The 13,269-nt window shown below is 42.1% G+C and overlaps 1 protein-coding gene across 1 annotated transcript in view; it reads left to right on the plus strand.

Moving 5' to 3' along the window:
• The window catches only part of LOC141259198 (lysosomal amino acid transporter 1 homolog), a 34,306-nt gene that overhangs the window by 4,492 nt on the left and 16,545 nt on the right, over positions 1-13,269 (plus strand). Inside the window, exons 2-3 of the mRNA XM_073674784.1 lie at positions 7,935-8,064; positions 10,632-10,719. Coding sequence (XP_073530885.1) covers positions 7,935-8,064; positions 10,632-10,719 — 218 coding nt within the window. The remainder of the gene's footprint in view (positions 1-7,934; positions 8,065-10,631; positions 10,720-13,269) is intronic.

The raw sequence follows: 13,269 nt of genomic DNA on the forward strand, positions 1-13,269 counted from the left end.
CGGTTTCAAGTTTGGAAAGAGACCTTCAGATGACCCTCCAGATCCTGGAATCTTTGGGATGGTTGATAAACTACAAAAAGTCAGTTCTGATTCCCTCCACCAGGAAGACCTTCTTGAGAATTCTTCTGGATTCTCAGCAACCAGCCTCTTTTTTTGCCAGAAGAGAAGCAGATTCAGGTGAGGTCGAAAGTCTATGCACTAAAGAACCGCAGCTTAGTGTCATTAAGATTCGCCATGTCCGTCCTCGGGTCCATGACCTCATCTATTCAGGCGGTACCTTGGGCTCAGGCACATTCAAGGGTCCTTCAAAACTACATCCTTTCCTGTTGGGTCAGATCTCCAAGTTCCCTCTCCAAAAGAATTCATCTGCCAGAGAAGGTGAAAGCATCTTTAAATTGGTGACTCTATCCAGGAAATCTGGAGAAAGGTTCAGCTTGGATTCAACTTCCCTTGTTATCCGTCAAAACAGATGCAAGCAAAAGGGGATGGGGAGCAGTAGTCTCCCACGTGGCCTTCCAAGGGGTCTGATCGCAAGAAATAGCAGAGCAATCCTCGTACTTAAGAGAACTGAAAGTGGTGGAAGAAACCCTATGGGCAGCCAATTCTCTGCTTCAGGGGTCGCATGTCAGAGTCTACTCGGACAATGACAACTATAGCCCACTTGAGACATCAGGGAAGTACAAGAAACAGGAGGTTACAGATCTCAGAAAGAATCTTCCACTGGGCGGAGCAGCATCTATTGTCCTTATCGGCTCCGACAGCTATCATGCTGATCTGAGCAGAAAAGACATTCATCCAGGGGAGTGGAGTCTGAACTCGAAGATATTTCCGATGATTGTTCAAAAGTGGGGATACCCAGATGTGGACCTGTTTGCGAACCAGAAGAACGCAAAAGTAAGAGCCTTTTTCTCTTTGGACCCCGAGGATTCAGCAACAGGGATAGATGCATTCGCTCACCCTTGGAAAGTCAGGCTCGCTTATGCTTTTCCCCCGACTTCGTTAATACCAAGGACTTTACAACAAAATCAGGTCGGAAGGGGTCAAGACTATCCTAATAGCTCCAATGTGGCCAAAAAGAGCATGGTTTGGAACATTAAGCAGTCTAAGAATGGAGGATCCATTGATGCTTTCTCGAATCCACGATCTACTGCATCAGGGCCCAATTTTCCATCCGGCCCTCAAAATTTGTCTCTAGCAGCTTGGCTTCTGGGACCACCCTCTTAAAAGCCAGAGGCTTCTCAGTACTGGTGATCCATACACTGCAAAAAAGCCGAAAACCGGTCACGAATTCCATCTCTGGAAAAATCTGGAAAGCTTTCAAGCTGTGGTATGAGCCTCGTCCATTAGATCCTTTTCGGCCTGACGTGGCCAGAATATTGGATTTCCTACAGAACGGTCTTTCTAAAGGTTTAAGACCAAGCACACTGAAGGTCCAAGTCTTGGCTTTAAGTTCCTAATTTGATGCTGATTTGGCCCAAAACAGATGGATTAAGAGGTTCATGATAGCTGCTTCTCGGATTAATCCAACAAGAGCTAAAATAGTTCCACCTTGGGATCTCAACATAGTTCTTAGAGGCCTAACTATGCATCCTTTCGAGCCAATAGCGGAGGCACACAGACAAATTGTCTTGGAAAGCGGCATAGCTTATATCTCTGACTACAGCCAGAAGATTGAGTGAAATCCAAGCCCTGTCTATCAGAGAGCCTTATTGTCGTATTTTGGAGGACAGGATCATCCTCCAGTTGGATCCTTCTTTTCTACCCAAAGTGTCGTCTAATTTTCATATGTCTCAGCCCATAATTCTTCAGTCATTCTGTCAAAATCCATCAAATAGCAAGGAAGAAGTATTCCACACGTTGGATGTAAGAAGGGCTTTAATCTGCTGTTTGAGAGAGACCGAAACCCGGAGGAAGGATCAGAACCATTTGTCCAATATGGAGGCCCAAATAAAGGAAAGAAAATTGCAAAAAAATACGCTAGCAAATTGGATTAAGAAAGCAACTTGTGAAGCCTACATAGTTCAAGATTTGCCTCCTCCGGAATCCTTGAAAGCTCATTCTACTAGAGCTATGTCTATCTCCTGGGCGGAAAAAGCTAGTTCATCCATCGAGCAGATTTGCAGGGCAGCTACATGGTCGTCTGTCCATACCTTTGCTAAACATTATAGACTAGATGTAATATCTAATAGAGACTTAGCATTTTGAAGGAAAGTCCTTCAGGCTGTCCCTCCCTAAAATTCATTCTTTGGTATTACTCCAGGTGTGCTGTCATGGAGGGGATTGGAGAAAATAGAATTAGACTTACCGGTAATTCGGTTTCTAAGACCCTCCACGACAGCACGGGTAATTCCAGCCCTTTCCTTATTTGATTGGAAAAATCCTTAGTGTTAATAAATATTTACAGCATTCATACTGTGTGGTCCTTTGAAAACACTGGGATTGTAGCGGGGAGGGGCTATTTAACCTCTTGTTTTCCTCTCCCGAATTAGGATGGGGAGGCTACCTCCAGGTGTGCTGTCGTGGAGGGTCTTAGAAACCGAATTACCGGTAAGTCTAATTCTATTTTTTGGTCAATATGGCCGTGTGAGGGCTTATTTTTTGCAGGACGAGTTGTACTTTTCAACGCCATTACTAGTTTTACCATATCGTGTACGGGAAAACGGGGGAAAAAATTCCGAGTGCTGTGAAATTGCAAAAAAAGTGCAAAACCACAGATGTGTTTTTTTTTTTTTTTTTTTTTTTTTACCACGTTCACTGAATGCTAAAACTGACCTGCCATTATTTATTCTCCAGGTCATTATGAGTTCGTAGACACCAAACATGTATAGGTTTTTTTTCATTTAAGTGGTGAAAAAAAATTCCAAAGTTTGGTTAAAAAAAAATAAAAATAGCGCCATTTTCTAAGACCTGTAGCGTCTCCATTTTTCGGGATCTGGGGCCGGGTGAGGGCTTATTTTTTGCGCACCGAGATGAAGTTTTTATTGATACCATTTTGGGGTAGAACTGATGTTTTGATCGCCCTTTATTGCATTTTATTGCAATGTTGCAGCGTCCAAAAAACGTAATTCTGGCGTTTAGAATTTTTTTCTTGTTACGCTGTTTACCGATCAGATTAATTCTTTTTTTATATAGATCAGGCGATTCTGAACACGGCGATACCAAATATGTTTATGTAGGGTTTTTTTTTTTTTTTTTTTTTTTTTTTTTTTTAATATTTTGAATGGGGTGAAAGGGGGGTGAGTTAAACTTTTAGATTTTTTTTTTAGATTTTTAAACCTTTTTTTTTTTTTTTTTTTTTTTTTCTACTTTTTGCTTGCTTCTATAGTCTCCATAGGAGACTAGAAGCAGCACTTGTCTGATCGCCTCTGCTACATACAGATGATCAGCAGATCACCTGTATGTAGCAGAAATGGTCCTGTGTTATGAGCACCGACCACTAGGTGGCGCTTATAGCGACCAGCTCATGACAACCACTGGAGTCTGCTGCAGACCCAGGGTTGTCATGACCACGACAGCGGCATTTAACATGTTAACAGCTGCGGGTGGATTGCGATTCCACCCGCGGCTGTTGCGGGCACATGTCAGCTGTAATAATCAGCTGACATGTGCCCGGTTCATTGCGGGCTCAGCGCCGGAGCCCTCACTTTACCAGGGGATTACAGCCTGTGCGTATTAATACCGCACAGGCTGTAAAGTGGTTAAGTAAAGGTAAAAAAAAAAAAAGGTCAGGTACTCCCGTATAGCTTGTTTACGCTCTGCAGGAGTATTTCTTTCAGAGATTACTACTTTGCAGGAAAATTTGATTGAATTTCAGGTATTTGTGGATTGTGGTTCAACACTTAATGTGATTGATAAAGGGTTTTTGGAAAAACTTAAATTGAGATCCAAACCTTTGTCATCACCTATTTCTGTGGTTGCAATTGATAACTCTCTTGAAATGTATTACTCACAAGGTTGCTGCATTTCCCCTCACTATCAATGGAGTTCACCAAGAAATTTTGGACTTGATTGTAGTAGATAATTTACCCTCTCCAGTCGTTCTAGGTTTGCCTTGGTTAAAACTGCACAATCCTTTACTGGACTGGTCTACTAATGTGATTAAGTCTTGGAGTCCGAAGTGCTATGATAAATGTTGTAATGGTCGCATTGCGGCTGTGGAAAAAGGGCAATTACCGATACCTATTCAAGATTTTTGGAGGGTTTTTTTTGGAGGAGGAGTTGCATGTTTTACCTCCTCATAGGGATTATGATTGCGCCATTGAGTTTGTTCCTGGAGCTACTCTTCCCAAGAGTCGCTTGTTTAATCTGACTATCCCTGAAAGAAAGGCCTTGGAGGAGTACATACAGACTAGCCTGGCTGCTGGTCACATTAGACCTTCTAAGTCACATGTGGCAGTTGGATTTTTTTTTGTTAAAAAAAAAAAAAAGGAGGGGGTTTACGTCCATGTATGGACTTTCGTGAAATTAATAAGATTACCGTACGCAATTCCTACCCATTGCCGTAAATTCCTGACTTGTTTAACCAGTTGGTGGGGGCCAAGTGGTTCTCTAAAATTGATCTCCGGGGGGCATACAATTTGTTACGAGTGAAGGAGGGTGATGAATGGAAAACTGCTTTTAACACTCCGGTAGATCATTTGCAGAATCTGGTGATGCCTTTTGGTCTTACCAATGCACCTGCATTTTTTTCAGAACCTTATTAATGACATCCTGAGACCTTTGATTGGTAAGAATGTGGTTGTGTATTTGGATGACATTTTGATTTATTCACCAGATCTAGTGTCCCATTGGCAGAGTGTACGTGAAGTTTTGCAGTTATTGAGTGATAATTCACTCTTTGCTAAGCTGGAGAAATGTGAGTTTGCTGTGCAGAAAATTAGTTTTTTGGGCTTCATTGTCTCCAGCGAGGGCTTTGAGATGGACCCGGTGAAGGTTCAGGCTGTGCAGCAATGGCCTAGGTCTATTGGTTTGAAATCTATACTGCTATTTTGGGGTTTTGCCAATTATTGCAGGAAATTCATTAAGAATTTTTCTGTACTTGTTAAGCCTCTAACTGATCTCACCAGGAAAGGTGCCAATACGTTCCAGTGGACTACTGAGGCCATTGAAGCGTTTGAGTATCTCAGAGAGAGGTTCAGTTCTGCCCCTATCGTTATGCAGCCTGATGAGACCAATCCTTTTTTTGGTCGAGGTCGATGCTTCATCGGTGGGGGTCAGAGCAGTTTTGTCTCAGGAGAACAGGGATGGAGTACATCCTGTTCCTTCTTTTCAAAAAAAATTTCGGAAACCGAATTATGATGCTGGAAATCGGGAGCTGCTGGCTATTAAACTCGCATTTGAACATTGGCGTCATTTTTTTGGAAGGCGCTAGATTTCCTATTCAGGTTTTCACAGATCATAAGAATTTGATCTATCTGGATGCTGCCAAGCTCTTGAATGCCCGCCAAGCTAGGTGGGCACTTTTTTTTTTTTTTTTTTTTTTTTTTTTTTTCTCGGTTTCATTTTTCTGTTACCTATATCCCTGGTACTAAGAATGTTAAAGCCGATGCTTTATCTCGCAGCTTCTCTCCTACGGCTGGTGCCGAGGAGGAGGAGGAGGAGAGCATTTTACAGAAAGGAGTTGTGGTGGCAGCATTGGACTCAATTTTGGAGAATCGGATTCTGAAAGCTCAAGATGATGCTCCATCTAACACTCCCCATGGGAGGTTGTTCGTGCCTGGAACCTTCAGGAGAGATTTGTTTGTGGAGTGTCATGAGTCTCGGTTAGCAGGTCATCCAGGAATTTCTGAGACTAAGAGACTTATCAGTCGCAGTTTTTGGTGGCCTGGATGGCAGAAGAAAGTCATCAAGTGGATGCGTCAATGTACGGTGTGTGCTAGGTCAAAGGCTTCACATACTCCTGCTTCGGGGTTGCTTTGCCCTCTGGAGGTTCCTAGTGCGCCTTGGATGCATCTCACAATGGATTTTATTACTGATCTTCCTGTGTCCGAGGGTTTTACTGTCATCTGGGTGGTCGCGGACCGTTTTAGTAAGATGTGTCATTTGGTTCCATTCATTAAGTTGCCTTGCGCCAAGACACTCGCTAAGGTGTTTAAGGAGATTCTCTAGCTTCATGGTGTTCCCACGGATATTGTTTCTGATAGATGACCTCAGTTTGTGGCTCGCTTTTGGCATGCTTTTTGTGACAGGTTGGGAGTCCATTTGTCATTTTCATCTGGGTATCATCCTGAGTCTAATGGACAGACTGAAAGAACCAGGATGTAGAACAGTTTTTGCTTTGTTTTGTGGCGGACAATCAAGAGGTGTGGTCTGAGTTTCTGCCTCTCGCGGAATTTGCTCTTAACAATCATACATCCTCCTCTGCTGGGTGTTCTCCTTTTTTTTGTTGTACTGGGAGACATCCGTCTTTTGGTTCGCTCTCCAAATTGGGGTCGGCGGTGCCGGAGGAGGAGAGTTTTTCCGGTGATTTGGAGAGAGTTTGGACTAATATACGTTGCAACCTTCAAGAGGCTAACAAGAAGTCCAAGAAGCATTTTCACAGGAAACATAAGGAGGTTTTGTTTACTGTGGGTGACATGGTTTGGTTGTCCTCAAAGAACCTGCGGTTGAGGATTCCCTCTAAAAAAACCCGTCTACGGTTAGGTTGGATGTCCCTACTTCCTGGAAGATTAATCCTGTGTTTCATGTTTCCTTGTTGAAAAAGTCTGATATATCAGATAAGGATTCCACTGTCACAGTTCCTCCTGTGGTGGAAGACGGCGAATATGAAATTTCTCGTATCTTGAATTCTAGATGGCATAGAGGGAGATTACAGTATCTCGTCTCCTGGAAGGGTTTCGGTCCCGAAGATAACTCTTGGGTAAGGGCGCATGATGTCTCTGCTCCTAGGCTTGTTAGAGCTTTCCACAAGAGGTTTCCAGATAGGCCTGTGCCTGGAGGATCCTCATAAAAGAGGGGGTACTGTTAGAACCCTCCTGTGTGTTTTTTTTTTAATTTATTTTATTATTTTTTTTCTTCTTGTCTTTTGCGGTCATGTGACCACCTGCCTTTATATTCCAGCTCCGCCATTTTGGCTGTGCTGGACTTCAGTGTTTGACTGTTTCTCTTGCCTGGTGCTTCGGTGCCTTTCTGTCAGTTCGCTTGGTCCTTCTGGGACCTCTAATACCTTTTTGTAAGTTTGTCTTTTTGTGTTCTGCAACAACTTCACAACTTCTCTGTTTAGGAGGTGTCCCATTTTTGTTCCAGTCCTTAGTTCCTTGAGGGACCCCTCCCCTTATGCTATAGGTCTTAGTTCAGACTAGCCGAGGACTAAGGCGGGTCTGTTCGCTAGGAACAGGCAGCCCGCTACATCGTAGGGATTCAGCTTAGTCTTACTGTAGGGACAGCTTTCCCCTATCTTTCCTTAGTTCATGTTGCGGATCATAACATATATTATATGGAGTCATTACCAACAGAGTGATCTATTTCAAGTGTTTATATCTGTTAATGTTGATGATTATGGCTTACAGCCAATGAAAACACAAAAGTTATTATCTCAGTAAATTAGAATACTTTTATAACAGCTTGAAAAATGTTTTTAAAATCCGAAATGCTGGCCTACTGAAATGTATGTTAAGATTAACTCAATGTTTCTCTCATCGGCTTGTGACTGCAAGTATGCAGTTGGGAGATGGCTGTCGCCATGAAGAGTGTGGCTGTCTGCTATCCCTTGTGTATGATCAGCAGATGTGCTATCCTGATGCGGAGACCATGAAGATGGCTCTTGAATGGATTTTGTGAGTGGTTTGTCTTCATAGCTGTGCTGCGATGCGAGAGCCGGGAATCTATTAAGCCATATCCAGACCAGTCTGCCATTCAGGATTATACAGTGGCCATTGTTGGAGTTGCATTGCAATGTCAGTAATTCTTATATTGTGACTTTGTTTTCCCCTCAGCCAGCTGTATGTTGCCCACAAGAATGGAAGAGTGGATCAAGCACTTTCTCTTGGATTTTTATTATGTTGGTTTGGAGGGGATGTCACAAATTTTGTCGGGTGCTATTTGACCAAACAGCTTCCAATCCAGGTACATCAGTCAGTATCGATGTAAGGTCCTCACGTCAAAAGTGGTGCCCAAAGATACTGATCAGAGTCCATAATTCTTTTCTTAAGGGCTCATGCAGATGTCCGTGGATCTCAGTCCTTTCATGGGTCGCAGTGAACGGGCTGGCCACAGGTCTCACTACTTGTGTGATGGCCTCATAGAAACAAGTGTAGCTGCCATGCTCTGGTTGAGAGACCCACGGACAGTTCGTGATCAGGCCAAGATCCACCGTCGTCTGCATGAGCCCTAAGCAGTGTAGTAATGGACAGCTGAATATTTGGAGTGGGTTACAACGGCCCCTTTGTGCTAGGGCAGTTTGACACACAAGGCTGTGCTTGTCTTGTGATTTAATAGCAAGGCTTAATAATAGAGATTTATACTTCAGAACAATGTAAGTTAACAGTTAATTTGTTAGACTCCTGGACATAACTTCCTATGGCATTTCTACTTAGTGTCTGTCCGGAGCCATGATATTGACAATCATTTAATTGGATAAAGTCATCAATATCAGATGCCAGAACACCCCATATTCGTACAGTGTATTGTTTGTTCTCAGTACAGGTCCTATTAAAGTGACTGGGATTTGAACTGCAGTACCAAGAACAGCCACTACAATGTACAGCGCTGTGGTTCTCCAGCTCGGTGTACTTCAGCACTTGATAGGTCCATCAGCCGGCTGATCAGTGGAGGGGGGGGGGGGGGTTTGTTGGAGAGCATAGATACAGTTATATGAAAAAGTTTGGGCACCCCTATTAATCTTAAGCTTAATGTTTTATAAAAATTGGTGTTTTTGCAACAGCTATTTCAGTTTGATATATGTAATAACTGTTGGACACAGTAATGTTTCTGCCTTGAAATGAGGTTTATTGTACTAACAGAAAATGTGCAATCTGCATTCAAACAAAATTTGACAGGTGCATAAGTATGGGCACCTCACCAGAAAAGTGACATTAATATTTAGTAGATCCTCCTTTTGCAAAAATAACAGCATCTAGTCGCTTCCTGTAGCTTTTAATGATTTCCTGGATCCTGGATGAGGGTATTTTTGACCATTCCTCTTTACAAAACAATTCCAGTTCAGTTAAGTTTGATGGTCGCTGAGCATGGACAGCCCTCTTCAAATGATCCCACAGATGTTCAATGATATTCAGGTCTGGGGACTGGGATGGCCATTCCAGAACATTGTAATTGTTCCTCTGCATGAATGCCTGAGTAGATTTGGAGCGGTGTTTTGGATCATTGTCTTGCTGAAAGATCCATCCCCTGCGTAACTTCAACTTTGTCACTGATTCTTGAACATTATTGTCAAGAATCTGCTGATACTGAGTGGAATCCATGCGTCCCTCAACTTTAACAAGATTCCCGGTGCCGGCATTGGCCACACAGCCCCAAAGCATGATGGAACCTCCACCAAATTTTACTGTGGGTAGCAAGTGTTTTTCTTGGAATGCTGTGTTTTTTTTTGCCGCCATGCATAACGCCTTTTTGTATGACCAAACAACTCAATCTTGGTTTCATCAGTCCACAGGACCTTCTTCCAAAAGGAAATTGGCTTCTCCAAATGTGCTTTTGCATACCTCAGCCGACTGTTTGTGGCGTGCTTGCAGAAATGGCTTCTTTCGCATCACTCTCCCATACAGCTTCTCCTTGTGCAAAGTGCGTTGTATAGTTGACCGATGCACAGTGACACCATCTGCAGCAAGTTGATGCTGCAGCTCTCTGGAGGTGGTCTGAGGATTGTCCTTGACTGATCTCACCATTCTTCTTCTCTGCCTTTCTGATGTTTTTCTTGGCCTGCCACTTCTGGCCTTAACAAGAACTGTCCCTGTGTTCTTCCATTTCCTTACTATGTTCCTCACAGTGGAAACTGACAGGTTAAATCTCTGAGACAGCTTTTTGTATCCTTCCCCTGAACAACTATGTTGAATAATCTTTGTTTTTCGATCATTTGACAGTTGTTTTGAGGAGCCCATGATGCCACTCTTCAGAGGAGATTCAAACAGGAGAACAACTTGCAAGTGGCCACTTTAAGTAGCTTTTCTCATGATTGCATACACCTGGCTATGAAGTTCAAAGCTCAATGAGGTTACAAAACCAAAAAAAGTGCTTTAGTAAGTCAGTAAAAAGTAGGTAGGAGTATTTAAAACAAGAAAATGATAAGGGTGCCCATACTTATGCACCTGTCAAATTTTGTTTGCATGCAGATTTTCTGTTAGTACAATGAACCTCATTTCAAGACAGAAATGTTACTGTGTCCAACAGTTATTACATATATCAAACTGAAATAGCTGTTGCAAAAACACCAATTTTTATAAAACATTAAGCTTAAGATTAATAGGGGTGCCCAAACTTTTTCATATAACTGTATCAGTGGTGTACTCCTGGACTCGCCCTTTAACACCACAGTTCTGCTTTCTGTGCCGCGCAATATGGACACAGTAATGACACCTGATCCCCAAAGGCAACCACTGTCTATGAACTCAATTATTTTAAGTTTCTGGTCCTCTAGATTCCATGTTAATAATTTATTTTTACATGTTTCTTTTCAGGTTGTCACTGCCATTTTTTATGTCAACATGGATATAATTATGATATCACAGTTTGCCTACTACAAATTGAAAAACAAGAAGCTGAAAGGTAATTATACATTTGTATTCATTGTGTGAGTCATTTGTCTCATGGAGCAGCAATTGTCAGAATATTGCAACCTGAAGAGGAAATTACTACAATATGTGTTTCTTATAGATTTGCTGTTTTGACAGTTTCAAATCTACCGAAGTAAGGAAACCTTTTAAATAACCTCTGAACAGAATATATCTCCTCATTGGCTTTTAAAGGGAACATTCCCTGAACTTCAGAGTCGCCAAACTAATCTATGTAAAGTAGAAAAAAGAAAAATGGCTCTTCCATCCCCGGCTAGTGTATTCCTTCTCTGCTGCCTAGTGCCAGCCCTGTCCATGTGAGTGATGTATATTTAGCGCTGTGGATAACAAAGGCAAGGTGATGCTGAATAGACAAGTCAGGCATATGGGGGATAGATGAACTGATACCAGTAGGACCACCCTCGCTGGACTCTCAGCCTCATGTATGGAAATATTCAAAGTAGATTTGATCAGCAGTGGGACAATACATTTTGATCCCGGAAGTTATGATTGAACGTTACTCCCCTACTGAGCATTGTAATTAATTTGACAGCCATAAAACTTCTGACAGATTTTGTAATTCTCACAAAATGACAGGACTGTATAGCAAATGTCAATTCTAAGAACATCTGTAGTCATTGTAGTAGACAACACTGTACTTAGGATAACCATTTCCCCTTGTATGTAGAGGGAGGGCATATTTTGAAACTTCCCCATAGACACAGTACTACTTGGCGACAATGGAGATTTCTATTACTAATATGGGACATTGAGCTGTTAAATTTTATTCAGCTGCTGAAGAGGCCAGTTCCAAATCTTCCCTCATTTCTGTAACCCTTAATAAACAATTCTTTTATACTAATGGTTAGTAAAAGGAAATATGCATCAATAAACACATTGGCCACGGTTCATTAAAGCAATAGTCAGAATTTTGGCATAATTTGCTTTGAAAGTCGCAAAGTTTTTGAGAAGCTCTGAGTTTTATCACCAATATTGACGGAGCTGTGACTCGGCGGGGGCATGACACCACATCTCATCTTATTCATGAGGAGCTGTGTCGTTCCTTACGCCAGAGGTCAAACTCCAGTCTGGGACTAGAGTAAGACTTCTGGTGTGGCGCATGGAAGGCGCAAGCCATTCGACAAGACATGCGTCTCTAAATGATTCAGAAATGTCTGACTCCAACACAGCCACATCAAGATCACAGTTCTTGAATAATTGGGGCCATGAGATAGGTGAAGACAATGCTGCAAAAAACTACAGCTCTGGCAAAAATTAAGAGACCACTGCACAGTTTTCTAAAGATCACCATCTCTACATGTCTGACAGCCATTCCATTCCAGTGTCAGTTGAATTCCAACCACAGTGCACCTCATTCTACTTAATGTGCTTCTGATTAGGTGATCACCTGAACCAAATCTTATGTAACGAGGGAAAGCATAAAAAACACTGTGGTGGTCTTCACAATCGTCTTGCAATAGGACAAGCTGGGTGGCAAAACAAGTGCTAGGAATAGCCCAAAAGTAATTTGAATGAAAAAATAACTTTAAACCATGCCAAAAGGAGTTGAAAAGAAAAGTCTTGAGTGAGGAAAAGAAGGGCTCAATTCTGGCTTTACTAGCAGAGGGATACAGTGAGCGTCATGTTGCCTCCATCCTTAATATTTCGAAGACGGCAGTCCATTACAACAAGGTCAAGAAGCAGACATTGGGGACAGCAAAGCTACAGACCAGCAGAGGGCGAAAGCGACTTTCCACTTACCAGGATGACAAGCCACAATGTCTTGCACCCACTGTGAAATTTGATGGAGGATCGGTGATGATCTGGGGATGCTTCAGCAAGGCTGGAATTGGGCAGGTTAATCTTTGCGAAGGACGTATGAATCAAGCCGCATACAAGGTTATCCTTGAAAAACACTTGCTTCCTTCTGCTCAGGCAATGTTCCCCAACTCTGAGGACAATGCCCCATGCCACACAGCTATGTCAAACAATGTGTGGATGAAGGAGCACCACATCAAGACCGTCATGGTCAGCCCAATCTCCAGACCTGAACCCCATTGAAAACCTCTGGAATGTAATCAAGAGGAAGATGGATAGTCAAAAGCCATCAAACAAAGAAGAACTGCTTAAATTTTGTGCCAGGAGTGGCATAAGGTCACCCAAAAGCTGTGTGAAAAACTGGTGAAAAGCATGCCAAGACGCATGAAAGCTGGGATTAAAAATCATGGTTATTCCACCAAATATTGATTTCTGAACTCTTCCAGAGTTAAAACATGAGTATTGTTGTTTCTAAATGAATAAGAACTTGTTTTCTTTGCATTATTTGAGGTCTGAAAGCACGGTTTCATTTTTTTTATTTTGATGATTTCTCATTTGCTGCAAATAAATAAACAAAATTTTTAGCTTTGAATTTCGGAGACATGTTGTCAGTAGTTTATAGAATAAAACAACAATGTACATTTTACTCAGAAGTATACCTATAAAGAGAAAAATCAGAGAAAATGAAAATTTTGCAGTGGTCTCTTAATTTTTGCCAGAGCTGTAT

Source organism: Phyllobates terribilis, unplaced genomic scaffold (assembly GCF_046119375.1).
Source record: "Phyllobates terribilis strain yellow unplaced genomic scaffold, ASM4611937v1 Scaffold_3__8_contigs__length_932513732, whole genome shotgun sequence".
In the NCBI taxonomy this organism is placed as follows: domain Eukaryota; kingdom Metazoa; phylum Chordata; class Amphibia; order Anura; family Dendrobatidae; genus Phyllobates; species Phyllobates terribilis.